The 27641-nt window shown below is 43.0% G+C and overlaps 7 protein-coding genes across 16 annotated transcripts; 2 read left to right on the top strand and 5 right to left on the bottom strand.

The window, feature by feature from the left end:
• Positions 1-493: 493 nt before the first annotated feature.
• On the bottom strand, positions 494-9675 carry nxf1a (nuclear RNA export factor 1a). 3 transcript variants are annotated; one of them, XM_029165615.3, is made up of 23 exons: positions 9567-9675; positions 9266-9343; positions 8062-8121; positions 7393-7603; positions 6832-7012; positions 6665-6748; positions 6449-6553; positions 6276-6356; positions 5854-5923; positions 5552-5640; positions 5313-5420; positions 5104-5213; positions 2793-2829; positions 2463-2531; positions 2259-2314; positions 2059-2166; positions 1884-1942; positions 1673-1788; positions 1539-1581; positions 1367-1445; positions 913-1095; positions 748-808; positions 494-658 (listed from the first exon to the last, which is right to left on the bottom strand). In XM_029165615.3, the coding sequence occupies exons 2-23, from the start codon at positions 9330-9332 to the stop codon at positions 620-622; spliced, it is 2016 nt and encodes a 671-aa protein (XP_029021448.1). In that variant the 5' UTR covers positions 9333-9343; positions 9567-9675; the 3' UTR covers positions 494-619. The 3 variants fall into 3 exon arrangements, with proteins under 3 accessions (XP_029021448.1, XP_055368236.1, XP_029021449.1); XM_055512261.1 differs by lacking the exons at positions 9266-9343; positions 9567-9675 and adding an exon at positions 9093-9132; XM_029165616.3 differs by lacking the exons at positions 8062-8121; positions 9266-9343; positions 9567-9675 and adding an exon at positions 8182-8574.
• Positions 9676-9758: 83 nt separating this feature from the next.
• LOC114864700 (inositol-trisphosphate 3-kinase A-like) lies at positions 9759-13213 on the bottom strand. The gene is made up of 5 exons (XM_029165622.3): positions 12897-13213; positions 12528-12732; positions 12342-12443; positions 11964-12035; positions 9759-11839 (listed from the first exon to the last, which is right to left on the bottom strand). The coding sequence occupies exons 1-5, from the start codon at positions 13031-13033 to the stop codon at positions 11588-11590; spliced, it is 768 nt and encodes a 255-aa protein (XP_029021455.1). The 5' UTR covers positions 13034-13213; the 3' UTR covers positions 9759-11587.
• Positions 13157-15496, bottom strand: LOC114864698 (uncharacterized). Its single transcript, XM_055512591.1, has 3 exons — positions 15231-15496; positions 14170-15091; positions 13157-13393 (listed from the first exon to the last, which is right to left on the bottom strand). The coding sequence occupies exons 1-3, from the start codon at positions 15356-15358 to the stop codon at positions 13157-13159; spliced, it is 1287 nt and encodes a 428-aa protein (XP_055368566.1). The 5' UTR covers positions 15359-15496.
• A 142-nt stretch (positions 15497-15638) lies between these two features.
• On the bottom strand, positions 15639-18583 carry LOC114864699 (seipin-like). 3 transcript variants are annotated; one of them, XM_055512267.1, is made up of 10 exons: positions 18500-18583; positions 17708-18047; positions 17542-17617; positions 17325-17468; positions 17185-17220; positions 16652-16786; positions 16469-16566; positions 16239-16368; positions 16092-16143; positions 15639-16008 (listed from the first exon to the last, which is right to left on the bottom strand). In XM_055512267.1, the coding sequence occupies exons 2-10, from the start codon at positions 17953-17955 to the stop codon at positions 15923-15925; spliced, it is 1005 nt and encodes a 334-aa protein (XP_055368242.1). In that variant the 5' UTR covers positions 17956-18047; positions 18500-18583; the 3' UTR covers positions 15639-15922. The 3 variants fall into 3 exon arrangements, with proteins under 3 accessions (XP_055368242.1, XP_029021454.1, XP_055368243.1); XM_029165621.3 differs by having other exon boundaries at positions 16080-16143; XM_055512268.1 differs by lacking the exon at positions 17185-17220 and having other exon boundaries at positions 16080-16143.
• A 572-nt stretch (positions 18584-19155) lies between these two features.
• Positions 19156-21004, top strand: rnaseh2c (ribonuclease H2, subunit C). The gene is made up of 5 exons (XM_029165233.3): positions 19156-19291; positions 19644-19805; positions 20077-20189; positions 20276-20395; positions 20831-21004. Exons 2-5 carry the CDS (start codon positions 19652-19654, stop codon positions 20852-20854), a joined length of 411 nt encoding a protein of 136 aa, XP_029021066.1. The 5' UTR covers positions 19156-19291; positions 19644-19651; the 3' UTR covers positions 20855-21004.
• Positions 20693-25142, bottom strand: zbtb3 (zinc finger and BTB domain containing 3). 4 transcript variants are annotated; one of them, XM_029165223.2, is made up of 4 exons: positions 25013-25064; positions 24195-24284; positions 23449-24118; positions 20693-23282 (listed from the first exon to the last, which is right to left on the bottom strand). In XM_029165223.2, the coding sequence occupies exons 3-4, from the start codon at positions 23943-23945 to the stop codon at positions 22211-22213; spliced, it is 1569 nt and encodes a 522-aa protein (XP_029021056.1). In that variant the 5' UTR covers positions 23946-24118; positions 24195-24284; positions 25013-25064; the 3' UTR covers positions 20693-22210. The 4 variants fall into 4 exon arrangements, with proteins under 4 accessions (XP_029021056.1, XP_029021053.1, XP_029021055.1 ...); XM_029165220.3 differs by having other exon boundaries at positions 23449-24284; positions 25013-25142; XM_029165222.2 differs by lacking the exon at positions 25013-25064 and adding an exon at positions 24697-24830 and having other exon boundaries at positions 23449-24284.
• A 40-nt stretch (positions 25143-25182) lies between these two features.
• trpt1 (tRNA phosphotransferase 1) lies at positions 25183-27617 on the top strand. 3 transcript variants are annotated; one of them, XM_055512269.1, is made up of 7 exons: positions 25183-25323; positions 25613-25718; positions 25882-26051; positions 26299-26476; positions 26562-26618; positions 26720-26830; positions 26909-27617. In XM_055512269.1, exons 1-7 carry the CDS (start codon positions 25267-25269, stop codon positions 26935-26937), a joined length of 708 nt encoding a protein of 235 aa, XP_055368244.1. In that variant the 5' UTR covers positions 25183-25266; the 3' UTR covers positions 26938-27617. The 3 variants fall into 3 exon arrangements, with proteins under 3 accessions (XP_055368244.1, XP_029021064.1, XP_029021065.1); XM_029165231.3 differs by having other exon boundaries at positions 25184-25323; positions 25634-25718; XM_029165232.3 differs by having other exon boundaries at positions 25184-25323; positions 25637-25718.
• Positions 27618-27641: the final 24 nt, after the last annotated feature.

Raw genomic sequence — 27641 nt, forward strand, 5'->3', positions numbered from 1 at the left:
ACATGATAGTATTTTAATTTTTTAAAACACCTGCTACTTGTTTATTTTAAAAAACGATATTTGTTATATAGATTAGCATAAATCTGCTTTAGTGTTTTTTAATCATATGAGATTTACATACTGTAGCGGGTCTCTGACGACTCTCACTCATCCCTGTAAGTGTTATCTGGAGGTCAAATAAGGACATTTGTATTTTGTAAAAGTATCACTACCCATCAGAAAACCTTTATTCTTTTTACGTGACTGGAATGATGGTTAATGGTTTGAAATCATCAGGGGCTGGATTTATAAGTCTCTATACAGGAGCTGCAGGACAGAACTTGAACAGACAGCGCCATGTTCTCTGATAGGGTTAAGTCTTTGCACTATATATAACTCTGGCTGACAAGCTCTCTTTAGCAGGCTTTTAATCCATCCTTTAGCCCATATAGGTATTTGTGTTCATCAGGTCAAACATGGGACATTTGCCTGTTAAATCAGCAGTTCACATAAGTGGAGCTATATTATTTTTATTAGAACAAATGGCAAATAGTGTGATAAACAGAACAATAAAACAAAATGCAAATAAAATAACTGCAGATTTTATTTCACAGAAGTTTCAGATGTATTGAATAATTCTTCATTTTAGGAACGCAACATCAGGAATCTGGCCCTCACTCTGTGAAGAAATAGTGGAAGATCATTTAAGGCCATTGCTACAGAAACCATCACACCTTTATAGAAACAAAAAGAAATGAATAATGTTACCTTTAACTGTGTAAAGATTTGTGCGGCTCTGTTGAAATCCCACTCATTGTCTTGCAGACACCTGTGGCAAGGCAATATAGTGTTCATATTATTTTAAAATATTGCATTATATGTAACAATTATTTCATGAAATACTGCCAACATATTTAACAAAACAAAACCTACTTCTGGGACCATTCCAGGTTCATGCCCGACTTCTGGGAAAAGGCTGTGAGCATCTCCTGCTGCTGTGAGGTGAGGGTGGGGACAGGGCTCGAAGATGGAGTCGGGGCAGGAGCCACAAAAGCTCGACGAATTTCCTCTGTTGTAGCCATTCTTATGAAAAGCTGGTCATTTACTATACACAAACTGTGGCATATAAAGGGAAACAACAGGCATCAAGATTTGAATGTTTCAGGTCAGCACATTCAAAGAATTTTGCACACTCAAGCTTTTGAGTCATCAAGAAAAAGGTGCTTCTATTGCATTCCATGTACACTCATGGCTGTGACTTCCCAGCATACCAAATATATTTAACGGGGTAACTATGTTTATACTACTAAACACAGAATGTTCCACAGTTATGAAACAAAGAACAACAGGTAACTGATAAAGACCATTGGGAGCTCACTAAACCTACCCTGAATTCCCAGCTGGGACTGTGATGAAAACTCGAGAGAATGCCATGGTGGAGTCTCTAGATTTTCCATCAACAGCAACTGAAAAACAGTCATGAGACAAATTACAAACTAAATCAGCAAAGCTTATCTTTGCAGTAGATGGGAGTGGCTTGTAAGTACCAATAACTTTACCTTCCTTAAAGACTCCACTCACTGTGAAGGAGAGTAGTGTGTTCTGTAAAAAGAAAACATTTATGTTTAAACAAATGATTTCCACAAGAGAAAGATTACTGAAAAATACAGGCTGACTAAACAGATGAACTCACCGTGTAGGTATTTACATCGACCGTAAAGGACGCAATATCATGCTGAGTTTTGGGCAACTCGTTGAGGAAAGCCACCACATTCAATCGCGTGTGCTTCAGCAATCGAAAACGCATTGCTAAAAGAAGGAGAGATGCAGAGAGGGAATTGAACAATTACATTATTTAGTCTCAAATTGTTAAGTTAATTCAACGTCTTGACAGGTACACTCACTGGAGTCTTTGATTCTCTTTAGGTTTCGACTGTCTTTGTGATACTCTCCCAGGCTGCTCCTTGAACCCAAAAGACGGAGAGGTGTGAGAAGTGGGATTACAGAGAGAGATTTAATTGAAAAACCTCTCATTAACATTTTACAACTATGCTAAACAGTGGATATCGATGTTCTAACCTAGAGGGGTTTTGGGTGGAGTAAGGTGTAGTGAGGGACAATGATGCTCCATCGTGGTAAGCATCCAGCAGTGGCTGTCTGTTCCCAGAGTCGTATATGCTGTAGAACCTACAATACAGTTTTGATATAGATTAGCTTTATTGGGGGGGACACACTCTTCTCTAGCACTAATGCAGCAATCTTTAATAAAAGATACTCACTGTTGCAGGAAGCGAAGAATGAGAGCCTTGATTTCGTCGGACCCAAAACAGCTACCCTGGATATGAAATTGACAAAACATTTATTAGACAAACAGAAACAACATAAAAAAAGGGCCTTGCGTCACAACTTCATACTAAATGCTGTTAACGCTGAAGTCCCTTCTCAATTACATTTTGAAATCTATATGGGATGAAACAAGTAACCTTGCAAGGGGGGATTGTGGTGGGGGTTTCCACATCAAAGCCAATGGGTGGTGGAAGGTCATGACCATCCTAAAATAAATGATCACAAAATATAAGCGATAGTGGAATTACTTTTTTTTTTATCATAAACATTAAAAGTATGCAGACCATGGAACACAACATTATTTTCCATACAGGGATACAAGAGTCTTACCTGAATAATGGTCTAAGAGACCATTATTCCAAATGTTCACCAGACAACAAAACATGTCATAGTGTAACTGAATGCAATAAATCATAAGCTAAAGGAAGGTGATGGTAGGAATATAAGTTGCAAACATCTGGTCCTACCAGTTTGAGAAGGCGTGGAAACCTCTGGCGCACAGCACTGGTACAGAACAAAAAAAAAAAATCAAGCGCAGGAAGGTTAGTGCCCCAAATCACACGTAAATCATAAACAGTACTGTGGATACCACTCTAAGTCACACCTGCTAAAGTACTTTGTGATTTTCTTTTTGCCTTTAATACAATTTTAGGCTGCTCCTCTGTCCAAAATATGGGAGTATGCAGTCATGTACATATCATGAAGTCAGAGTAAAATGAGTGTCTAAGTGGAATAAATCTTCTTTCGATTACATAAGTGGACTATTGTCCATAGTCATATCTGTCCTTTCATGCTTTGCCTCTCAGCACTTCTAACAGTGTACTTACCAGTCGGTATACTCACCCTCTCCCACAATATGGAGATTTAAATAGATCTGATATGGGGAAGCAACACAAGCACACGTCTCTGGGAGCACACACATACAAACATGCAGAGACCCACAATCTACCAGACTGCGCTGCAAACCAGCACAGGCACCAGATCTGAATTAGTAAAATGAAAAGGTTATGCTGGGAGAGGTGGTTACCGCCAGTCTCGTGCTAACTTCCCCCAAACTCTGGTCAAGATGTTGGGGAACAGATGAGTCAACGTCAGCAAAAAACAAAACAGGGTCTAGGCAAACAAAAAATTTAATTTACACAGACACTAGGCACACGTAGTGGAACATTTAGAAGAGGTACCTAAAACCAATCACTGTTCACCCTCTTGAATGACTTTATGTGTGCAACAATGATTAGCGGCAAAGAAAGACAACAGAAACAGACACAAGAACAACAGCTGGCCTCAAACTGAGCTGGACCCAGTCGTCCCACTACTCATCCAAGCGGTTGCAAGTATCTTACAGTTACACCATCAGTTCTTTAATTGCTGCATTCATTTCACAGCTTAATTGGTCAAAACCTATGAATACAAGAACTAAATTATACCAAGAATTCAGCTATACCAATAATTCTCTAAACTGCTTTAATAGTTTTATATTTGAGCCGTTTCGTTGTATTGCTTTAATCATTTAGTTTTTACAGCCAGTGTAAACTGGAAGAGGAATCGTTTCCATGTTCCCCTCCATTAGCTTTATTTCAGGTAAAACTGAACCTCAATTTCAGTTCAGTTTATTTCTCAGTAGTTGGTGAGGTATTTGCCAGAATCCACTTCATCCAATGAACACTTGAAGCCAGTTTTAGGCCAAAGAGAACCTGCTTAGTGGAACAGACGGTTTCAGTTTTTGGCTGATTCCTGGCCACTGAGACAAACTTATCCCCCTCCACCTCAGCCCAATGGCTTCTCCTGTGGAGTCCCATCTTCTCAATTTCTTTCCATGACATTCTCAGTGAGCCACAGCTCACAGGGACTGAGGCTGAGTAATCGTGACTGTGCCTGCCTTAGGTTGTCCCGGGGTTTCAAAGGTGGGATCTTACCCGTCATGGGCTATCCAGCCTTCCATACTCGCCTATTACAGGGGGCCGAAGGGGCAAGGGTGCTATGAGGGGAGGGGAACCCTTGGCTGTGTGTTATCTGTGGTTCATCCACATGTGGTTTGCCCACTGTCCAATAAACATTAAGCTCAAACATCATCTACTGGAGTTGTATTATTTGAAAGAAAATTTACTAACTCTGAATAAACCATATTACTGAGCTATGCCCATAGCTTCCTGTCAGTTTTAAAATTGCAGTAGTGTGATGGTGTTTTACAGCAGTCTAAGGGATAACTAGCCAGGATGACAGCAGGGGAGTGCTGGGTACAGCATCACTGAAAACCATAACAGTGCCAAGTCTGAAAGAATTCCCCACGAAAAAGCAAAGGACAACTAGCAGAAAGATGTAGGCTGTTTAAAAAAAAAGAGTTTAAGCAAGCTGCGAGGAGGAAAAAGGCCGACTCCAATGCGCTCAGGTCTCCCAGCAACTATTAAGTGTAAAGAATGTTTAGTTTGCAATGTGAAAAGGAAATATTCATCAATAAAATGGGAGGAAACATGCAAAAAAGGTAATAGACCAGCTGTATATGCATTTTCATTCTTAAGTTCTCCCTCACTTTTACACATACAAGAGTACAGCAGATTTTTCTCAGCCGTACAGCTCATCATTGCTTACTAGGAAAAGCTTTTGGTTACTGTACAGGCTTCCTACACAAACAAGCTCAATTGATTTCCTTTGTAATGTGTGTTGCATACCATCATACAGAAATAAGATTCCTAGATAACATTAGTTGTAAGTAAATGGATTCCATTATGCGCTTTTCTCAAAATCTTCTCCATTCACCCCCCAAGATCAATGACTGACCTGATGTATGAGGGCTGATCCTTGAAATGGTTACACAGAGGGTTCCTGTTTAACCACAGCTCAACCAGCTTCAGGCCTTTCACCTTGTCCAGCTCCCGGTCTGACTTTAACTAGACAATCATACATAAACAAGTTGTGGAAGCATGTAAAGAAAATCAGGATCAAATTCATGTTTGCTAACTGTACTCTACACTGACCAAGCCATTTACCTCATTGTGAGAGAGGTTGAGGGTCTTGAGATTGGGCACTTTGTTGACCAACCCGGCAAGTTCGTCCAGTTTGTGAATACGATTGTTACTCAGGTTCAAGCAGGTCAGCTAGCAACAGTCAGGGCATATGCATGATTACTTTCAGTCCAACTTATCAAGTCATTGGACAGCATCTGGGATTTCTGTCTGTATAATTTGTTTTCCCCTAAACAATACCATAAACAATCATAGCATATTACCTCTGGAATGTTTTCTTCAATGATTTTTATGACAGCCTCCATGTTTGTCTTCCAATTCAAGACAATTTCTATATTGTGGGACACCAGGTCTATCAGATAAAATGAAGCATAATCAAACTACAAAATACGAAACATAAGTATTCATAATTTTAACATAAAGTTAGCTGCCCACTCAGTACATGTTAGATAAAAAAAATAAAATCTTAAATCAGTGAGTGGTTCAGTAATGAAGTCAATGTGATGAATGAAATGAATGAAATGTCAGGATGAATGCATTTATGGAAATAATCAAACATAATTACCAGGGTCTGTTCGGATGTTGTTTAGGTCCAGTGCTTGCTGAGAGCCATCAAAACGTTTTGCCATGCATTGCTATGAATACATACACCAAACAGGAGAAGTTAAGAGTTTAAAATAGGTCCATAACGCAAACCTCTAATAAACCATTCTGATGATGTTACAAAAGGTGCAAGGTTTAAAGGTTAAAAAAAAAAACATTACAACACAAACTCCACTTCTGCCAACCTAAGTTCAAAGCCGACAATAACTTCACTGCACTTAACTGTTATCATAACTGCACAGTGCAAACACCCCACATGACTTTTCAATGGCAATATATCTACTTTAATACTCTCAAACAACATAAGCCCGAACACTAGTATTTGTGATGTTTTAAGTGATAGACACAGCCACATTGCACCCTTCATGTTATTCATTAGCTCACCTTAAGGTGCTCCACATGTTCAGGCTTTAGGTCAGCCAGAAGGAAAGAAGGTGGAGCACTGTCGTTAACGTGCACTTCCACCTACAGGAAGCAAAAATACAAATGGAAATAAATAAATTACTAAATAACTATGTGTTGTAGAAATAGGATAAATTCGAAGACATCATACATACTTTGTAACCATCTGTGTCTGTGATCTTGTGAGAACATTTGTGCAAAGCACTGGCAGCAGGAGAATCATCAATAAAGAAATGGACCCGGTTGTGATCCACATGGTACTGGACAGTCAGGAAAATAATTCAATTTAATACACAAAACAAGAAACCACAAAACAATTTATATTACTATAACTTGAGTTCATTTATATCGGAGGACAGGCCAAACCTCACCTGTACAGGTGTGAATGGAACGGAACAAATGTTCTGAAGTGCTGTCAGTAGCCATTTCTTGTCGTATTTTCTCCCATGTGGTATCTGTCCAACAATATATAGTGTGATCTTATCTGACATTGCAGAAAGAAATAAGGGCATCCTGTGGTGGCTGTGGTAATACACACCGTTACTTTGTACCAGCCTGACCGGTTCTTCCCTCCAACTCCACCGCCGCCTCCACCAAGTCTGTCTGCTCTGAAGCCACCACCTCCTCCTCCGCCTCCTCTACCTCCACCCCCTTTGCCTTGTCGTCTGTCTCTGTCAAATCGTCCATCTCCTTTGCGAAAGGGTCTACCATATGGAGTGCTAAATAATAGGAGAAAAATAAAATAGCGGCATGTTTACAGTAGTCCTTTACCCGAGCTTCACTCAGTGGAACTACACTCTAAATCAACCTCATGTTCTGAAGTGGTATCAAACAGTTACTTTTTGCAGGTAGATAAGATTCATATTTTGAATTCTGCAGAGGTACTCTGCTTTCTCTTCCTACAGTGTCACTACAGTGGCAAACAGCCTTCAGTATATAGTTATGAGCTATTTTCCTGAGTCAGATTGGAAACAAGCCAGCTAAATATTTGGAGTGCGCCCCAAAAAAAAAAACAAAAAAAAAAGAAACAAAAAAAAAAAAAAAACACACACATCTAATGTCAGAAAAACCAACACACAGAATGTTCCGTCAAACTTACAATCTGTGCTGTGCGCTGTTGTCCTGAGAGCTGTCGCTCATGGTTACATCTCCATCTGCATCATCAAGCCTAGACCGAGGTCCGGGCCCTCCAAAGCCTCCTGAGTGGCTTCCCCGTTGGCGGTCTCTGCGGGACCTATCATACGACCGACCCTTGTGGGATCCCCTGCCTTTACGATTGCGAAACTGTGGTGCGGTTCTATCATCGTGCTCTGTAGATTGAACAAACATTTCACAAACACATTTCACAAAAAGCACACAATGGGGCATGAATTATCACATCCCAACAAAGTTAAGGTATTCTGCCTGAACAATAATATATAGAATAAACTACAATACGAGCAGCAAATTATTCAACCAACATCTATGGCATTAAAGTAGTGGTCTTTTAACATCAACAACAGCCCTCATTTGTGTTTTGTTATATTGTAGGTAAATCTGTGTGTGCGCATGTGTATGACTAATGTCAATGTCATGTCCAGCTTCACTATCACAGCTACTAGGCTTTACTTCATAACAAGCTGATTACCGGTGTTCTGTGTATTCGTAAACGCCACCCGACTCTCTAGTGCATTAAATATGTTCTAGATATTAGATGAGATAAAAAGACAATGCCTTGGGACCATGAAGAGACAAAGAGTTCTGTCGGGAGCTCCGTGTATCGTTTTACCTCCTGGGTTCAACAAATCTGTAGTTCTGACCTCTCTTCTCACAATGAAGCTGCCTCGGTCTGAAGAAAGGGGGGAAAGTAGCAAAAAGACGCCAGATTAAGGCTGTAGTAAGTTCTTACCGTTGTAGTAATGTCCGCCATCCGCCATGTTTCTGCACTAGTGTATACGATAAAAAACAGAAGCGTGGTTGGGGAAAAACAAGATCCGCGAACTCGTGTGTTCCCCTTTTCAATACTAAGGCGGTGTTGTGGGAAAAACAACCCACCAACATCAAGCGGTCCACGGACAACACAAAGGCGACCACGGCGCGACGACGCGGACCGAGCTTTAACTCGCTGCGCTAGCTGCGTTTAGCTGCGTTTAGCTAGCGTCTCCTCCTCGGGCAGCGCGCAGCAGGACACAGCGGAAGCACAACGTTGAGCGTCCGGGACGACGAAGCGGCGCAGACAATCTAATCTATGAGCGAGAAGCGTGCGCACGTGCGTGCGCGACACGTGTTTGACGAGACAGACCCCAAAATGCAAGGAGGCGTGCTAACGGTATAACCAGCACTAAACTGATATCAGGCGTTATTTGGCTAACATTAGCACGCTAACAATAAACACTGTGCACTTGGGGTCATAACGTGTAATGTTATGTAATGACCTACAAAAACATTAGTATGGGCATATTTACAAAAGCCACGTGGTTGCTGGTCAGTTGATACTAACTAGGGGGCAACTCGAACATTAAACTGGATATTTAGAAATAAATATTCATGTTACGTCAAACAAAGTTGAACTAGAACATTCGCATTATCAATAGTAAATATGTACGTTTAACAATACATTTAACTGAGTCAAAATAATAAAAAATGTAGTAATTCTTTGCCTTTGTGTAGTGTTTGAATACTTAAAACTTGACAACTCCGGCTTTTGACGTAGCCTGAAGCTCTTTTAAAAACAAATATTGAAACTAGTACATTATTGTCTTGAGGACATACGCCTAAAAAACAGAAAGAGAAAAAACTCTTGTCTCTATGATTACTAACCAGGTGTAGGTATTTTTCCCATCATTGCGCCTGATTCATTATTTAAAAACGGCACCTTACTCAACTCTAAGCAGTAGCTTAAACAAATATAGATTCGGGGTTTTTCTGTCGTGAATGTCTGACCCCAGGGCCTCAGAAACATGGTGAATAAAGAAGATGACCGCAGGACGTACCTCTAGTCAGCACACTGCTCACCACCAGATTGGGATAGACTCTCCGAAACATGGTGGAACGGGCCATCTAGAAAAACTCTTCAGTGTCAGCATTTAGAAAATGTGACATATACCGGAGTTATGGGTTGAGAGATAGATGAGTCGGGTCATAAATACGGTACAGAAACAGGGTCTTCAGTTTTTAGCACGGTACTTCAAATTACCGCCATTATCTAGCTCTTAACATTACTACGTCTGCTACATTACTCTATACTTTCTGCTAAGAGTTTAACTGACAATATTTTCCAATGTTTTATTTTACCGGTATATTAATTTATCCTGGTGATGGGATGAAAAGTCTGCTCCCAGCCCGTCAGGTGTGCCGTCGTTTCTCAACCTGAATCGACAGTATGGCGCCACGTGCTGGACAGCTGTCAATCAACTGGACTAGATTTGTGTAAATTACTGAAAATATTAGAAAAGACGACTATTTGATACATTTAATAAAAAGCGTTCCAATCAAAGACATTTTTCCTCAGTATATGAATCAAATAGTTACGTGTTTTTATAACATGCTTCAATCTGGGGAAGGTTTCATCTTTGACTATTTATTACAACAAACTCATGGTTTATTTTGTATTTCAGCAAACTTCCATGGTTAAGTACCTACGTACCGGTATTAAACCGATGCATAGTTTAACATTACTGATTAATCTCAAAAGATATAGTCCGTTTGCTCCGCACAGTTTGGCCACTATGTGTCAGCACTGAGCCGCTAAACGAGGCTTCATGAGACGAACCTATAAAAAGCTTCGACCCCCTCGATGCAGACGAGTTGTTGCTTCGAGTCGCATGTTTTATTACCACCTGTCTGTGTTGTTGCTGTTTTGTAAAGTCAAACGCATTTATATTACTCTGTCATCCGTCTGTGATCATTTATAGGGGTTGTTTTCTTTTTCCTGGTGTTTATTGGTAATTCACAAACAACCAACCGGTGCATTAGCGCCACCAACCGGTAAGGAGTGAATCTGGAGCGACACAATAATGTGTTTTTTCAAGTTTCTTTTGAATATGGTTGTTGAAAAGTTTCTGCTAACTGCAGTCTGAGATGTCATGATGTAGCCCGAATAATTGGTGGTGTACCAACTCTTGTCAACAACATGAGTTTTTGTGTGTAATAATAGTCATGTCTGTGTTATATGTAAACACGTTTGTAGTTCTATTTGTTATTGGACATCTGAAAGTGTAGTGAATGGTGTTGATTGATGTGGACATGTGAAGACTGTAGCTAAGACCACCTAATATGTGATGGCGTGTTAGCCTTCAACTCTATGCAACAGAAAAAAAACAAACAAACGACTGCATCATACATATGTAAATTATTCCAATTCATGATATCGCTACATCCTTTTCATCAGTGTATAGTTTCCTGTTTTTTAAAGTTCCCTTAGAAAAAGTTCCCTTGTTAGAGGCTGGACAAACCTATAACCTGTAAAACATGACACTTTCAACCGTATGTGACTGTTTGTGCGTTTGGTGTTTTTCTATATATATTTCTGAGATCAACCCAACAAAAAACAAACAAACAAAAAAAACTCAACATAATTGATAAAAAACGGATTTGCATCCTACTTAAACAAAAAAGACAAAAAGTCTTAAGTGATAACAACACTGTCTCCAGGGTTATAGTATATGAATTTAAAACATATCACATCACATTCCTGTGAATTTTAGCTGAAGTCTGATCCCCTGTTCTTCTTCTTTAATTCATGTTTATATATATATATATATTTGTTCCTCCTGTGGGAAACTTGTAATGATGACATGCTGTGCCTTTTGGCTGTAAGTTGTTCCTGATGGGGGTCATCAAGCATTTGGTTCTCAGAGTGGAAGTTGTGACCAAGGGATCTCAGGACGGTGTGGTGTTAACAAAAGGACTTTAATGTTCCACGAGACAGACAGGAACAAGGATGTGAGGATGTTTATGTGTGTCTGTCTGTCATTCAGTGGCTTGTGATATTCAACGGGTTGGTGACCAATCTAGAGACTGATTGTAGACAACAGGAATCTGTTGGAGGACGTCCCCTGTACAGTATAAGAAGAGTCAGTCTTAACTTCTTCAGTGGATCCTTTGCACACTTTAGGATGTGTCCTGCCTTTAAGATGTGCTGTAGTTGGGATCCACTCTGTGCCGGCACGCTAGTAAACTTTGAGATGCATTATCACACTGAGGCCTCTTATAAATTTCTTGGAACAGGATTTCCACGACACTCCTCCGGTCACACAGGCAGGAGTCCAACTCGCAACGGCGCCGGAGGCCTCAAACCGAGCCCTCTGTGCACATCATATGACGGTCTGCGCTTCCTCACAGCTGCCTTCCTGCTGCCAGGACGCCACGTCAATGGCCTGGTTAAAAGAGGCGATGAGGGAGGTGAGCCCGATGAGGTAGCCGTCCTCCCTGCTCCCCTCGGCCCACGGGACGTTGTGTCGGAGCTCGCTCACGCTGGGCACCGGGGTCGTCTTCCCAAAGTCGATCATCCACACGTTGGCTTTGCTGCTGTGGTCGTGGACGAAGAGGAGCGAGCTGCCAATCATCTAAAGAAGAAATAAGAATGCTCATCATTATAAAACCCTATAACAGTAACAAAACACATCTGAGAACATCCTAAAGCTGAATCATCTATGCTGAAAACAATATAAGATTTGTATAGAAACAGACCTCATGCGTTCTGAAAAACTGTGAATTCATCAGTGCATCACTCAAGGCCAGAAGTCTGGAGTGGTACGCTTTCTGAAAACGAAAGGAGTCGCTTTAACGGGGGGAAGGATTCATGCAATACGCTGAGGAAAACAAGCTGACAGAAGATCACACACTTCCATCTAATTACTCATTGTTTTACACATTGACTGCATTATGACTGATTGTGCTGCATTTTCTTGTCTCACGTCAAACGTTTTGGAGCCTGTGGGTTTTACATGATGAAATCATGGTTAAATGGAATACTACTGTATTCTACTACTGTAAACTCTCTGGAAAGGTTTAACACAAACACGTGGATGACTGGAAACTGCTGCGCGGCGTAATCGGAGGACTGACCAAGATGCCCAGCTGACGCCTGGTGAAGTAGAGCAGAGCCTCTGTGAGTTGAGCTAAAGTCAGAATCTTTCTGAAGTCCCTTTGGATGCTGCCGTCGTCCATCTGACAGAGACACAATCACAGTAGGGTGTTGCCGGCGTGTTAAAGGCTAGTGGTTAGAGAAATGCTCGGTGGTTTTACTGGTACCATCATGCCCTCTATCCTGAAGCCCAGCGTGCATGTAGAGCTGGTTGAATCCCTCCACTGCAGGTAGCGCCACTTGGTGACGCCTCTCGCTGCGTGTTCCTCCTCTGACGGAGCTGAAGGGTCTATTTTCACCATCTTATGGTACATGTCGCTCCGCAGGGCGGCTCTGGTCCGTGCTCTGGTCAGCTCCTCCTCTTGGTATGTCCTGTTATTATTTCAAGCCCAGTCAAGCACACGCAGGAGCCTTTTGCTTTTGTAAATATGCAAAATCACTTGCAAAGCCTTAATATTAGTCAAAGCAAAAGAAGATCATTTATGATTTACATTGTGTTGCAATAACATTATGAATGTAATGAGTCTTTGTCTTACCTGACTCCCATCTTGCAGTCCATGATGACCGGCCTCTTCAGGCCACTCAGCAGGTCCTCCAGGCGGATGTAGCAGTTCTCCCCTCTGCTCACCAAGCCGTGGTACTGTGGCACGAACGGTCTCAGCGTGTCCCCCATCAGACAGTCCAGACACTTCGCCTCCACCTCGCTGTACAGCTTCAGGACCTCCCCACCCTCACCCAGCTGGAAGTTACCTGCTCAGACACCGGCACCCGGCGAAGAGGGCAAAGAGTTCATTAATTACGTCTCTACACATTCAGAAAAAGGAAAATGCTGATTTAGGATCAATGATCTTTTTTTTTTCAATAATTCTCCATTTCTTCTTTTACAGTTTCTTAAGGCAAGGACACGATCACAGTCTCTACCATACGAGTTCAATGGGACACACATGCCTTGATGTCCACCCAGCTGGACCCAGGAGCTCTGGCGCCGCAGTGACCAGTGCACCATGGTCAGGTAGGGTTTCCAAGAGCGACTCTGAGGCACAAAAGAGCAGCGGGTGTTAGTGTTGAATCTGCAACAATGCTACTGGGGTTTCATTGTGTTTGGGGTCTGGAGGTTACTGTAATATATCTGTGTGCCTATGTTTATAATGCCTATCTGTCAGCAAAGGGAGCTGAACCAGGTGTTTGTAGTGTTAAAAGGTGGGACGAATGTCCTGAGAGAGGATTTGTCGCTCGTGGCGAACACGTCTGAACCTCAACCCAAACATCTTGTATACGTCAACAATTGTGAGCTTTTTTTTTGCATATACACAAAACAGCCGCCACTAGACAGAGTAGCGACCGTGACAAAAACAAAGCGGCGCAGGAAGCTGGAGTCCGGCGAACGGCCTCGGGTTCGTACGATTTAATCTTTCATGTTGCACATTTGCATCTGCCCTTTTAGCCGCAGACGTGCAACATGTGGAAGCGCTTCATTTTCTCGTAGGCCGACGCCAGTACATGGCAATTCGAGCCCAGAGCGGCGATGCGATGCGATGCGACGCGCTGCACTGACACCGGCCACATCTGCTCCCTTGTCCCGCTCTAACTGTCCGCTCCCGCGCCGCTCATATCTGCAGCAGCGGCAGCAGCCAGGCATGCAAACGCCATTCAAATCTGACCTCGTCAAAGTCCTCTTTCAAGCCCATGCAAATGACCGCAGACACAGGTGCAAAGAACAGTTGAGACACGTTTTAAACCTTCCACGGAAAACCCGACCTGCAGGTCTGATTGTTGTCAGGCGTCTGACCCTTCAGGCAACCGTCTCACCTTTCTGAAGGTCTTCCTCTTCTTGCTGGCGTCCTCTTCTTCGCTGAAGACCTCATCGCTGTCTGGTGAGGACAGGTTGCTGGAGGAGGTGGAGGATGAGGAGTGCAAGAGCTTGGAGAGGATAGGATGCGGGGAGGGCTGCCCATGTGCCGTGGAGCCTCTCCTCCCGCTCGTGAGCCCCGCAGCCTCTTCGTCTTTAGCCGCGGCGGCCTCCTCGCTCCCGACGCGCACTCCCTCTGTTGCAGAGACAGATCCGCTCCTCTGCTCGTCGCCCGTCTCTCTCCTCGCGGTCTCCAGACTTGTGTTTTTGCTCCTGCAGTGTTTCCACTCGCTGTTTGTGCCCTCTTCCCCTGTCTTATCGTCACGCTCACACGGCTCCTGTCCAGTTTCCCCCACTCGTCTTTTCCCACTCCACCGTCCTCTCTCCCACCCGTCCGGGTCCACTTCGTAGCTGCCCCCCAGCCTCATCATTCTCCATTTGAACTTCACCTCCTCTCTTGTGCATCTTGGAGTCAGAACTACATCATTCCTCTCTGTGCGTGGAATGTCAGCATGTCCGTCGCTCCTCACTGTCTCGTGTCTGAAAGGCAGCTGGTAAAAGTTCGATTCACAGTTGATCTCACAGTCCAGCTCTCTGTTGTCTCCAAGTCCACCTATGCACTGACTGTACGGGGGGAAGCTTTTAGTAGACTGCAGTTTGGGCCTGGATCTCACCCAGACTTTTCTGCAGCTGCTAGAAGGACCGTCACCGATGCTCAGGTGTTGGTTTGCATCATCTGACGTGGCTAAAAAGTCTTTATCTATAGTTTGGTTAGTCTGTATATCCATCTTCATGTCCTCCATGTTGTTCTCCTCTGTCGCGTCCATCCTTGTGTCCAGTTGAAGCGTCGTGGGTGAGTCTACTCCATGAGACCCACATGTGCTTGTAAAGAAGAGAGAAATGTTTAAAAGTGCTCCACCGCTTTGAGTATTTTTAGGAAGTGCATCGCCGAGACTAAATATCAGTGTCAACCGTTACAAGCATGTGTGAAAATGAAGTAAAAACTAGTCGTCTCACTCACCCGAGCCGTCCACCTGTTGGTTCTGAGTGACAGAAAGCTGTGTGCCTGTCAGTGAGCTGCATCTCGCCTTCTCTCCGCTGGAGCCACATTTTGCATGCAGTGACGTTGCTAAGTTTCCACACCTTCATTCAGGCCGCTGCTGGAACTTGGCCAAACGTGCCTCAGGCCGAGAGGACATCCAGGAATGACGCGCAGCACGTGACACGGTAAAAAATGACACTCATATTTGTTTACGTTAATCAAAGCTACGTGTTGTTAGGAAAAACCTAAGGTTTAATTATTATATCTATGAGGGGAACTGAAAAAAACAAAAAAAAATTATATAAAAGTTTTTATTGCAACAAATAAACAGTTTATAACTTTATAACAGATTTCCAGCCAATATACTAGTGAGGAAGACGCAAGGTGTATGTTAACATGCTGAATTTATTTATTTTTTATATAAGTGAAGCTGAATATATGAAAAAGAGTCTCAAATAGTTGAGAATTAAGTTAATATCATCATAAACTGCTGAAAATTGCCTAAAGCTTGCTGTACTGAAATCATTACTTTATTAAGAACCTTTACACATGAACCAAATTCAATTTAAAACCACAAGATTTCACAATTGAGAAGCAGTAAGAAACTGAATAGATGAGCAAATGTGACGTTTTCTTATCCCTCTCTAATGTCACTGCTGCATTTCTGTGATTCACTTATTGTTAGTCTCTGCTGTTGCCACGGTCTCTTCAGGCGTTGCAGTGCTTATCCTGAGGGGTCCCACCTGTTCTGCAGCACCTGTGAAGACGTTCAAACCCACAATCAAACAGGTTAACAGGTTCGTGTCGTCAGTGCTGTGCTTTATGTACCTGCAGTAACACCTTTGTCATCCTCTGGCTGTTCCCTCGCGGACACTGGGCCATTGTTTCTCACCTGTGGACGAGGAAAGCAACGAGGAAATGCACCGTGCAGCCCAACACAAAACGTTGTGCTGCACGTCGTCTGCAGCGCCACGACTCCTCACTCACCTGCTCTGGTCTCCATTCGAATCTTAACAGCAGCCTCATGTAGCTGACGACAAAGAGGACACTGAGGAAGATGAAGTTACTGGCCACACCCACCAGGGCTGATACGACAGGGAAGTAGAACAACAAGTACCTGACAAAGGAAACAGTTATCAATTATAAATGATTATATAACTAAAAGAGACTATTCTTTAATTATTTCCTCTACTTATCTCTTATCAAATGTTTCTTACCTTATACCAGTGAAATGAGCGTGAACATAGAGCTGGGACGAGTAGATCTGCACCTTGTGGGACAGGATCTCAATGACAGCCGTGACCGAGGGCGAGTACTGGGCGCGCAAACAGATTTACTGTGTAGACGTCAACTGACAATTGTGGTCGCTCACAGACACACAGAAGCAGCCAGGCACTCACGGGGTCGTCCACGTAGTTGGAGAAGAGCTCCACCTCCAGCTGCTGCTTCTGCTCTGAGGTTCCAGCCAGGAAGGCGGGGAGGAAGAGCACCGTCGTCAGAGTCTTGAGCAGGTCTGAACGGTACCGCAGCATGCTCTGACCAACAGGAGGACACAGTCACTGGCAAAGGCACCGGAAAGGACTACCCCTGAGCAACTGAGGATGAACGGACCTGCTCCTCCCTCACAGGAGACGTTCTTGTTGATATTTAGTAAAGGGTGAATGCAAAGCTTTTAGTTTTGGCTTCACACTGACAAAAGCTGATCTCAGTGCTCGGCGAAAGAAGAAGTGCAAGGCCAAAGTGTACTCTGTTCTGTGTTGATTCATATCTGGGGTCAGAATCTAACACATTAATCCCACAGTGTGTCCAAATTGTGAACGCTGTGAGATCACCTTGTGTTGCAGTGCGACCGTGCAGCCAGCGTAAGCAGCTCTGCTCCGGCCCGGCCCAGGTTTGCGGTTAAGGGGTTAGTGTGGGTCAGTGCTGTACTCACAAAGCGAGAGACGGAGGCTGGCAGCGGCTGTTGTGCCTGGGAAACACAGCGACGCGACAATAAATCACAGGTGCTTGCAGGAGGTAGCAACAGAGCTTTACTTGATTCCGTCCAGGAGGGGAGTGAGCACTGAAACGTACAGAGCGAACAGAGGAGGCCAGCTGAACGTCCTTCTGGGAGAAACATGTGGCCTTGATCATGAACATCCCCAGGTCCTCGTTAGTTGGGGACTCGGGCATCTCTAGATGCAGGGAGATCCGATATGTCTGTCCAAACGTCAGCACCTGGAAATGCAATTTGGGGAGATGACGCTCCTCATGTCTCATTGTTGTTACAAGCACACACATTTATACCCACATGTTTTCTGTTTCTGAGCAGGGAGATGTTGGCCACTGGGTAGGAGCAAAGAGGGGCAGGGGAGTCACAGTCTGTTCTGCAGACAAATTTTTAGAAAATTTGTAAAAACATGAGCAATGATTGCATCTTTTTTTCCCCCATGCAGATGAGAATGTCACATACACACCTGTAGTGGTAGTGCAGAGGTGTGGAAAAAGCTGCTCGGGGCATGTACGCGTAGTAGAAGCTCCCGTATAAAAAGGCAGCAAGGAAGAGGAGCAGGGTCACAAGAGAAAGTACAACAAAGGCCTGAATTACTCTCTGATGGATACGATATATCACCGTGGCAACAGCATCACGGAGCCTCAGTAGCAGCTGGTCAAAAAGGACTAACGCCTCCCCATCATCTGGACGCAAGTGGCTTTGTTGATCCATCAGACAAAGTGGATAAAGGGAGACTAGGGCAGGTCTGTCGAAGAGAAGCTGAGGCAAAGATGCTCCTCAAGAGTTCCTAAAGAGTGTCACCACTGTCATAAAAGAAGGCATAAAAACTGGTTGATGGGGGTTGATGATAGGATTACATGCTGAGGTTTAAGACACAATCCAGCTCATTCATAGCATGGACATCTTAAAACCCACTGAGTTCAATCTCAGTCACAAGCAGAGACCTTTTTGTCAGATGACTTCAAAGTGTGTCGACCATCTGTCTCTCTAAATGAACGCAACAAAAATTCTTCGTTTTAACAGCCAATGTCCAAAACTACAGTTTCTTAACAGTAGTTTCGCTTTAAAGAAGAGACAGATTTCACCTTTAGCAAGAGACAAATAGAAAATTGGATTTTTCAAATTAGGAACTAAGACATCAGCTGGTAGAGTTGAAACGTGAGAACTACAGCGTTTAAGATAACAGAATAATTAAAACCTTTATGAAACAGCAGCATATCGACAACATTATTTTGTCACTCCCTAAAAAACTCACCTCTTGTGTCTGTTGGCCAACGTTGAGTTGTGAGGAAAGAAAAATACAGCCTTGGAGAAATGACTCCCCCCCACTGGCCTTCTATTGGACAGTCATTAGTTCATCCCACATGAAGAGAACTGCTGCTGCCAATTAGAACAGAGTTCTCTGTGTTGAACGTGACCCTGACAGAAGGCCTGAAGACTAAGCACTCAAAGTTTAGACTTTAAAGTTCTGTAGCTCTTTGCCAGTTACATAACACATTATTTATATCCCACTTTAACATAACACAACTACACAGGTACCATGACTGAAAACAATCAATACCGTTGGAGTAAAATCATTTCTGTAGTAATACCCAGGTGATCATTTTTGTATTTTTTAACATTGACCACTTTCTTGTATTTTGTCTTTGTTTTTGTTCATTGGTGCTAAACGCACTAACCTAAAATCTCTATCTCCCATATAAATTATTAACATATAAAAACACAAAAGAAAACAGTACCACAAAATTGTTTGTAATTTATTTAGCTTGATTTGTACAAAAAACATTTAACAAACAAGAAAACCCAGACACTCATTATCTACAAAGTGAAATTATGTGTTTATAATAGAAGCGCCCTCCTCTTTCACCATGTGGGGGCAATATTCTGAACCAGGAAAGAAAAACCCGCCAAAACATACTCTAGCGTAGAAGAAGAGTTTTTCCGTCCAATCAGCGTAGCGTCTTGCTCAAACCAGAAGCGACCGACTTTCACCATTCATTCCTGTCTTAAGACTGTAAACGCTGGGGAATACTCCGAAAAAGTACAGGTAACGTTGAAGTTTTGGTTTTCAAATGCTGACTGTGAACAATAAATATAACAATAAATGGTGGTCAGTTTTAACGTTATATGCATACCCGTTAAAGAAAATTACGTGCATTCAACGTTAATCAGGTTTACATTAGAAATCCTACAAACATAATATTTTCAGTCATTTATTTTGTCTGTTCAGAATGTCTTATTTGAAATCTAATCATGCAAGGCGCTTTCACCAACAAATGTTTGGCTATACAACGCATACTCTTAGGTCATCACATGTTTATCCTTTCCTGTAAATAACAGTGTGGGTTAAATAGCATCATTTGTTGATTTTCGCATGTTTTGTACTTTACATTCTCCAGGCTGTAGGATGTCCTGTAACACCAGTGTTACTCACGTTCGTGTGTCGTCTGTGAGCCAGGCGCAGGGGGTGCCAGTCCACCTAATGCCATGTGAGATTGAACACAATGGTCCGGCAGAGGTGTCACAGTATTTTACTGCTACCACAAAAGACCACAAGCATGGTACAACTAATAAAATGTAGAATTTAGTGCCTGAAAGACAACCATGGTTCATATGTTTTGCAATTTATAGAATACAATCAGCCAAAAACAACCATGAATTTTTGTAGTGATGATTACTTATTTCATACTTTTATTACTACTACTTTACCACTATATAAATATCAAAAGGGACAACAGGTGTTTGTTCTATTGAATATAAATTACTCATATAACATTTGATTTCACAGTAATTTTAAACCTAGTATAACTTTGCGGATTTGTTTATACACAGAGAAGACTGTGTCATTCAGGGGTCGCGGGCTGAAGGGGCAGGAAATCAGATGTCCTGAGGGCTACACTGGTCTGGTGCTGAAAGAGATTAGCAAGCCCGGCTCTGACCAAGAGGTAAATACTGCCAATATGTTTTTTTACATCACAAAGACTGTCTACTGCTACTACTACTACTAAAGTATTATGATGCTTGTGTCCAGGATAGGACAGTGAAAGTGTCCTCTGTATTTGACAAGCTGACATACTGGAACCTAGAGACTCCTCCAAATTCTGATGATACAGTTGTGCTGGCAATGGATTGGCCTAAGATGGCTGAGGCGGTGAGTTTTTTTTCATTCTTTAAGTTTAAGTTTAAGTTTAAGTAATTCTGAACATTGTTATTTATATCAAGCTAATCAATCATGGAGTTTCCTCATTGTGGGCAATGGCATTTATGAAGTGTATAATTTCAGCTCCTAATATAAAGGGGGCTGTTTATTGTCACTGTAATTATACAATGTTCAATCAAAAGAATATTAGTAGCTCAAATCCCATCCTCAGTTTTAGCTTTCAAGTAAATCTGTGGCATCCTCATAAACAGTTTTCTTGAGTAGAAAATTAATGCCTGGTCAAGCAGACAGAATTACAATAATTTTATTAAAACATTTTTTAACTGGACAAAAAAATGCAACAATGTTTCATTACATTATCATTTAGATGAAAAGACAGAGGCAGGTAAAATTGTAGCTGCCTGCTGATGTTTTATCTTTTCACAGATCCATGGTCCAGTAGAAGACTGAACATTGATAAAACATCCTGATAAAAGGGATCAGATTGGTGTCAGTAAAAAGACTTCAGAAATGTAACCACTCCGTTCAGTCTCACTGTGGCAGTGCAAAAGGTAACAGTTATATATATTTTTTTGTGAAATAAAGAACAATGAAAGGTAATACAGACCGTACAAATCTATGCTATATACTGAAAGATTACAATATTTACACACAATTTGTACTGAAGAATGTTTATTCACAGGTTAACATTTAGAATTTGAACACTGGCCAGCATAAAACTCTTGAGTATCCAGTCTAGAATTTGTGTGGTTGGTAAAATGACTCAATTTAAATATGCTAACAATCTGCAATCATGTATAGTGGTGCAGCACAGCAAATGTTCAGGCACAGTTAAACATTTAAAAAAGGCAGAATTACTGCAAGTGTCACTACAGGGGAAACGCTTCAGAAAGATCACGTCAATATTAAAGCCGGTTAAAAAATAATTCCCCAAACCTATTTGCTTTTTATTCCTCACCTGCACTACACTGAAATGAACACATTATAAAAAATAAAAAGTCAGTTGAGAGTATGATTATGTCTGAGCCCGTATTTTCTTAGATATGCATTTGAGTTTTTTAATTGCACTGCTAAGGCGTCTCTTCAGAGGCTGAAGAAACAAGGCAAACGGGCAATTTGGCACAGCTGCAGGCATTTGCTGCAATGGGGAGACCCGATGGTTTCATCCTGTAAATACACATTACACAGTACAAATAATATTTAGCAAATTAAATAGTGCTGGCATTGAGATACACTCAGAAATAACAGTTGAACAAGTTATATGAATGTACTCTAAGTGGGAACATTATAAATAGCTTTTATATTTCAAAACTATTACAGCATGAGTGTGTTGAGACAACTCTTGACCCATCTTTTGTCACAATAATGGAGTCTCTAATAATGCTTGACACACACATTAAAAACGTACAAACCTAAACTTTAAAGTTTTTACAAAGAGTAGCAGAATGGCACAGGTTTCAGATCTGATGTAGTATTTTGTGACAACAACTGTAAAGCAGGGCTGGTATCACCTCCCCATAGCAACATTTAAGCGGATGGGGGTTAAAATTAGAGCCAATCATGCAACTGTCTTTGCAGTGCAACCGTGCAGTCAGTGAAGGCACTTTTTCAAATGGTTTGTTTGGTCCAGTTTACATAGAGGTAAGGTTTAAAATTTTTGAAATTCAATTTCCTAAAATAAAGAATACCCTGGCAAACCCACACATTTAAGAGGACACTACATTAGTCTCCACTTTAAGGAATATCAGCTTAGTTTTCGGCAGTAAAGTTTGTGGACACACATGGAAATAGAGCAGTGTTTGTGTTTTAGCTGAGAGATGGTGGCGGTGGTGGTTGTGGTGGCAGGGACGGCTCCATGTCCACCTTGCTGCGTTTGGCTGGCAGTGTGTGGTCATGAGCTTTGCGAATGTGTCGGTAGAGGTCGCCTGACTGTGTGTAGCTGCGGTAACAGTAGCGGCACTCATAAGGGCGCTCTCGTGTGTGCACGATGGCATGACGCCTTAGTGTGTATGTACATGAGAAAGTCTTTCCACAGACTCCACATGTAGGGACGTCTTCAACAAAGTTCCCCATAGGGTCCTGGAAGTAGGCAGGAGGTTCTGAATGCTGCTGAGCTGTGGACGGGGGAACGATGGAGCCTGGAAAGGGGGCATTGTCATGGGAGGAAGGGCCAACACCAGAGGAGGAGGAGGAGGGAGAGAGGGAAAAAGTGTAGTCATTTGAGTGTGAAGTCATTTGTAGGAGCCCCTGTGGGTGGGAGGGGAGAAACTGGGGGCTGTTTTCCTCCTCCTGAATGTCATCTTCAAAGTCCTCATCCACTTCCATTATTGGCTCACTCTCTCTGCTTTGCTCTTTCTCCTCCTCCTGCTCCTCATCAGATATCACAATGGCCTCCACTTTGACTTTCATATTTTCTGTGTCACTGTTGTCTGTCCTCGCTCTGCTCACATGAGAGTGAAATTTTGCATGTCTGTTAGCTGGAGAACATCGTTCATTGCCTGTTAGAGATGAAGTCTGAGAAGACGTCTGGAAGTCTGAGCTTTGGCGCTGAAGTGACACAGCGCTCTGGATTCGGATTTTGGGATGCACACGTTGTAGTGGGGAGTCTGTGGGGTTGGCTTGTGAGTGGGAGGTGAGCACTGAGGCCTGGAGTAACATAACCATCTGCTGTCCTCCACTTGAAGTGCCTCTCTGTTCGGTCTCTAAGGGGTTTTTAAGTAGGTCACTGTTATGGGACAATTGTAGTGAGTCCTGAAGTGGGCTGGGGGAGATTTTGGATTCTGACTGGGAAAATGCCCCTGCTGTCCGACCACTAGTTTGGTTCAGCAAGACCAGGGAAGAAGACGATGACGACGAGGGCTGCTGGTTACTGCTGTGGCTGGTGAAAAACAGAGATGGAAACATCTTGTTTGTAATAAATACTAAAAATTGGGAAATTAGATCTCACCGTACTTCTAACATAATGTGTTTCGTGTGTTGATTTTGAAATACATATTTAATAAATGCTGGATATTGCAATTAAACCACTTAAAACAGACTCATACCTGTATGTCTCTGTGGTGCTGCAAGGGCTGCAGAGTGCCAATCTATCCCCCTGACCCCCCTTCCGCAGCCTGATATGACCTCCAGAGGCAGCAGCAGACTGGCCTGTCATGAGGCCCTGAACCAGCTCTCCTCCTGCAGGCAGAGGAGGGACATCCATGCCTGGCTGGGTGGTGTCAGCAAGGTCAGGGCTCAGAGGAGTCTGAATTCGTGCTTGTGATGACCCCCCACCAGTCCTTTGCTCAGACTTCACTGACTCCATGTGACTCCTCTCTGCCACTATGGACACTGTTGAGAGTGGTGCTGCCATGGCAACACCATTCAAGTGATCTCCTGCCATGGGCACTACAGGCTCGGCGCCATCAAGACTCCCACCCTCCCTTCCTGTCTGTGTTACCTTCCTCTCACTAGTGCTCTCTTCTGAGCGAGTGCTGTCTGCCTCAGCCAAAGGTCCTCGTCTCTGCAGCCTCCTCTTGCACACGCGCACCACCTCATTCATGTGCAAAAAGCTTGCAGCTGCCAGTATGTCCTCCAGTGGAGGAGTCTCATCCAGCTGCAGCACGCCTTCATAGACAAAATCCAACAGCAAGCTAAACGCAGCAGCCGTGACAATATCGCTGTCAAGTGTAACCGAGCAGTTGGCACCGTTTCCACCATTTCCCCCTGGAGAGTCTGAGTAGAACATGTGGAAGAAAGGTGAGCAGGAGGCCAAAACGGCCCGATGAGCAAGGAAATGATGGGAGCCCACCAGAACGGTGCAGTCACAGAGGAAGCCTCGCTGACGTTGAGAGCGCAGCGCTGACAGCAGCTGCTGGGAATGCTGAGGGAACTCCATCACCTGAGCAACACAGGATGAAAATGACACATAAATAAATCACTACAAATGAATAGCCCGTTCTAGAACATTTATGAATGGACCCCATTGGAGCTGATACAAGTTGGGAAAACCGTTGGGTGGCATAACCCAAAATAAAATGAGCCTAAGCAAAAATGAACAATTATTGCACAATTATTCAAGGAAAAAATATTAACATAAATTTGTTTTACGCATCAAAAAGAGAAGCTGCTGCGTTTATTTTGTATTTTGCTGAGGTTTCATTAAAACCCTATAACGTACGACTATCGCATAGTACAGACACATAGTACAACACTTAAGAATAAAAACACACAATAATCGCTCCAAGTCTATTTTTGTGGCAGCTGAGACTTCACGTCCTTTAACGTAGCTAACGTTACGTTTCCATGGTGACCTGACGAAGTCTTCCGTCCAGCGGCAGTGGCGTCGCGTGGCGCGTCTCAATGTCCTATGTGTAGTTACAGATCCACACAAAGGTCGAAGGTGTCTGACAAGGAAGGCGAACAGCAAACAGGTAGTTGCAGCTCAGCTATGCTAACATTACTTAGCCGAGTTAGCTCAGCCTCTGTGTACCAACCCAGCACCGAGGCTGCAGCGCGGGACAGCCGTTTTCCGTTCATGTGGACGTGGCTGGTGAATTACCGTACAACCGGTGGCCCGTATTCACACAGCAGCGCGTGTTTTCCTACGCATGACGGGTGTTAGCTTACCTGCAGCTGCCGTCTGGGTGATGTTTTCTTCCAGAAAAGGCAGCTTTTCCTCTGTGGTACCTGGTTCCTCTCCGGCGGAAACAGCGCCGCCTGCAGGCGGAGCCCGAGAACAGACAGGAAGTGGGAGCTGCAGCAGCTGTGCGGTTGTTGACAGTCTCGTATGGGCGACTGGTCGATTCCGTAGAGTAGAGTTTATGGCAACATATGTAACAGGCTCAGTGCAGGGACTGGTTGAATAAGCCCCCTGCGGTGAGATGGACAGAGGCCGCGGAGGGAGACAGAGAAGTGGAAGAAGACGTCGTGGTGGAGAGGTGAGATATTGTAGCCACAGATCTATAGCTTCAATCCTTCTGTTTAGTTCTGATTTTTAAACTCAATCTGTACCTGAACCTCAACCCCGAAGCCTGTGAGCGGTACCCGGTCCGGTAAGGCAGCACGAATTGTGCTATTTTTAAACCATAGCCATAATTAGAACTGCACGTGTGTGTAAGGTGTTTCTTGTGTTTATTCAAATGGCAGGTTTTGTGTTACTTTTGCATTGTAGTTACTGGAATGGTGACTGGATTGTGTCATGGCTGACTTCATATGTTCACATAACAGATCACACCTGTCTTTCCCCAGCAGGACAGAGATGTCCACCTGTCTAAATCCATGTCTTATGCTCTTTGCCATGGAGCCAACAAAATGGGTCTTCAAATGGGCACAGGTGAGGAGCTCCCAACCTGCTTTAGGCAACTTTGTAAAAAACCAAAAACCTTGCTTTACTGTCACAGCTTCAAACTTCACTTTGGAGTCTAAGAGAATGTAAGAGAGAAAAGAACTTATGGAGCAGTCACATTTACCATAACAACTCTAACATTCAATACTAGATGGATTCGTGCTTGTGGAGGATCTCCTGGCTCACCCACAGTTCCACTCATACTCACTGGAAGATGTTCAGAGAGTTGTGACCACAAATGACAAACAGCGCTTTAAGCTCTGCCCTCACCCAGAGGACGGACGCCTGCAGATTAGAGCCAATCAGGGACATTCAGTGCAGGTAAGCGGAGCAGTAACCTTCACATGATGCTGTATCCAAACAATGCTGAACTAGTTACCAGTTAGTCCAGTTGCCACTTAGGCTTTGGGATAAACATGACTTGGATGAATGAGAACTGATTTTCAGATCCACTGTACGATAATCATGGCTGATTAAGTCCCTTTTTCTATATCTGGCCAAGCTCCTGTTTTTACTTTTGTTTCAAAAGTGATTTTCCCATCCTAAATAACTGCATCACTGTGGTCAGGTAACAGATTTGGAGCTGAAACCGGTACTGGCTGCTTCTCCAGACTGTCCTGCTGAGGCCGTTCATGGGTCCTACCTACGCAACTGGAGCTCCATCCAGCAGAATGGCCTGAGCCGCATGAAGAGGACACACATCCACCTGGCGTCAGGCCTGCCAGAGGAGGGTGGTGTCATCAGTGGTAAGCTGTGTGTGTGTTTCTGGCAGAGTCCGCAGCTCAACATTTAGACAAAGACATATTGTGACTGTCATCATTTTCTCACCAGGAATGAGGACAGATTGTGATCTTGCTGTGTTTATTGATGTCCCTAAAGCTCTCACTGGTACGTTTATCTGCTAATCACTGCCAGCCAGTGTGCTTAATTCAGCCACTATAATAAGAGCCTGTCTTATATGTGGCTCCTGCATGTACTTAACTCCACAGATGGAATTAAGTTCTTCTGGTCGGAAAACGGGGTCTTGCTCACAACAGGAGACTCAGACGGAAACCTTCAGCCTAAATATTTCAGCCGAGCACTAAGACTAAGACCTACAAGTAAGAAAAAGATAAGATCATCAAATAATTAAAGTTTTTATTCTAAATCATGTAACTGAGGTCACTTCTGTTTTTTAGGGAGCATTCTACCTCTTCAGCAGCAATAATGGATGCTGATTTGGGACTGGTCATAGAATGCCAGCATCCCTTGGTTGGATGATGCGTAACCTCGTTCCCTTGGTAACAGCTGTATTCATTCAGTTTAAAATCCTCCTAATGGGATAAATGTCAATGGTATTACTGACACACTATTCACTTTTAAATGACAACTAAAGCATCTTATGCTGATTGTATTGCCATGTTTTATTTATATCTGCAGAGGTTTGTGTTCTTTATTTTTGTTAGTGCTAAATATACAATGGTACAAGCTGCAAGGATAATTTAACCTAAAATTAGTAAAATACATAACTTGAATATGTGTATGCAGCAACGCTGACTCCTGACTGACGTCTATTCAGACCTTTATACAGGGTGACACAGAAAAACTGGAACTTTTTATACAGTATATTGTATATAGTTCAAAGTTCCCTGTTTTTCTGTGTCACCCTGTATAAATGATAAATAAGAAAGCGGAGGATGCAGACACTGTTGTTTTACTTTGGGGCCTGTCCTGCTGTGAGATATGGACGCACACTGAGACACATTGTGAGGGGAGATAATTGGTTTGAAGCTTCCTGTGTAAGAAACAACAGAAACCGCCACCATATGTCGGCACCATAAGGAGTGAAAACAACTCAGTGTGAAATGTGAATTGCTGTTTGTAAATTAAAAAGTGTTTTTATTCATGCATGTGTGTGGTGAGTCTTTCATA

This window comes from Betta splendens, chromosome 10, assembly GCF_900634795.4.
Source record: "Betta splendens chromosome 10, fBetSpl5.4, whole genome shotgun sequence".
NCBI lineage: Eukaryota > Metazoa > Chordata > Actinopteri > Anabantiformes > Osphronemidae > Betta > Betta splendens.

What these genes read in the sequence shown, in the direction of transcription:
- LOC114864699 (XM_029165621.3), bottom strand. Translation starts at nt 17,955, where the DNA reads ATGGATCAACAAAGCCACTTGCGTCCAGATGATGGGGAGGCGTTAGTC. An exon ending in GCTCATTTCACTGGTATAAG is followed by an intron (nt 16,369 to 16,468) that starts GTAAGAAACATT and finishes TTCCTTTGTCAG; the next exon opens with GTACTTGTTGTTCTACTTCC. An exon ending in TCGAATGGAGACCAGAGCAG is followed by an intron (nt 16,144 to 16,238) that starts GTGAGTGAGGAG and finishes CCTCGTCCACAG; the next exon opens with GTGAGAAACAATGGCCCAGT.
- nxf1a (XM_029165615.3), bottom strand. Translation starts at nt 9,332, where the DNA reads ATGGCCCGTTCCACCATGTTTCGGAGAGTCTATCCCAATCTGGTGGTG. An exon ending in CAGACACAGATGGTTACAAA is followed by an intron (nt 6,357 to 6,448) that starts GTATGTATGATG and finishes TGCTTCCTGTAG; the next exon opens with GTGGAAGTGCACGTTAACGA. An exon ending in TCAACCTCTCTCACAATGAG is followed by an intron (nt 5,214 to 5,312) that starts GTAAATGGCTTG and finishes ATGATTGTCTAG; the next exon opens with TTAAAGTCAGACCGGGAGCT.
- LOC114864698 (XM_055512591.1), bottom strand. Translation starts at nt 15,358, where the DNA reads ATGAAGGTGTGGAAACTTAGCAACGTCACTGCATGCAAAATGTGGCTC. An exon ending in CCAACAGGTGGACGGCTCGG is followed by an intron (nt 15,092 to 15,230) that starts GTGAGTGAGACG and finishes CTTCTTTACAAG; the next exon opens with CACATGTGGGTCTCATGGAG. An exon ending in AGAGGAAGACCTTCAGAAAG is followed by an intron (nt 13,394 to 14,169) that starts GTGAGACGGTTG and finishes TTTGTGCCTCAG; the next exon opens with AGTCGCTCTTGGAAACCCTA.
- LOC114864700 (XM_029165622.3), bottom strand. Translation starts at nt 13,033, where the DNA reads ATGGGGGACACGCTGAGACCGTTCGTGCCACAGTACCACGGCTTGGTG. An exon ending in GACTGCAAGATGGGAGTCAG is followed by an intron (nt 12,733 to 12,896) that starts GTAAGACAAAGA and finishes AAATAATAACAG; the next exon opens with GACATACCAAGAGGAGGAGC. An exon ending in GGCGTCAGCTGGGCATCTTG is followed by an intron (nt 12,036 to 12,341) that starts GTCAGTCCTCCG and finishes TTTCGTTTTCAG; the next exon opens with AAAGCGTACCACTCCAGACT.
- zbtb3 (XM_029165220.3), bottom strand. Translation starts at nt 24,281, where the DNA reads ATGGAGTTCCCTCAGCATTCCCAGCAGCTGCTGTCAGCGCTGCGCTCT. An exon ending in AGCACCACAGAGACATACAG is followed by an intron (nt 23,283 to 23,448) that starts GTATGAGTCTGT and finishes GTTTTTCACCAG; the next exon opens with CCACAGCAGTAACCAGCAGC.
- trpt1 (XM_055512269.1), top strand. Translation starts at nt 25,267, where the DNA reads ATGGACAGAGGCCGCGGAGGGAGACAGAGAAGTGGAAGAAGACGTCGT. An exon ending in ATCAGGGACATTCAGTGCAG is followed by an intron (nt 26,052 to 26,298) that starts GTAAGCGGAGCA and finishes CACTGTGGTCAG; the next exon opens with GTAACAGATTTGGAGCTGAA. An exon ending in TGTCCCTAAAGCTCTCACTG is followed by an intron (nt 26,619 to 26,719) that starts GTACGTTTATCT and finishes TTAACTCCACAG; the next exon opens with ATGGAATTAAGTTCTTCTGG.
- rnaseh2c (XM_029165233.3), top strand. Translation starts at nt 19,652, where the DNA reads ATGTCCTGTAACACCAGTGTTACTCACGTTCGTGTGTCGTCTGTGAGC. An exon ending in AGCCCGGCTCTGACCAAGAG is followed by an intron (nt 20,190 to 20,275) that starts GTAAATACTGCC and finishes GCTTGTGTCCAG; the next exon opens with GATAGGACAGTGAAAGTGTC. An exon ending in GGCCTAAGATGGCTGAGGCG is followed by an intron (nt 20,396 to 20,830) that starts GTGAGTTTTTTT and finishes ATCTTTTCACAG; the next exon opens with ATCCATGGTCCAGTAGAAGA.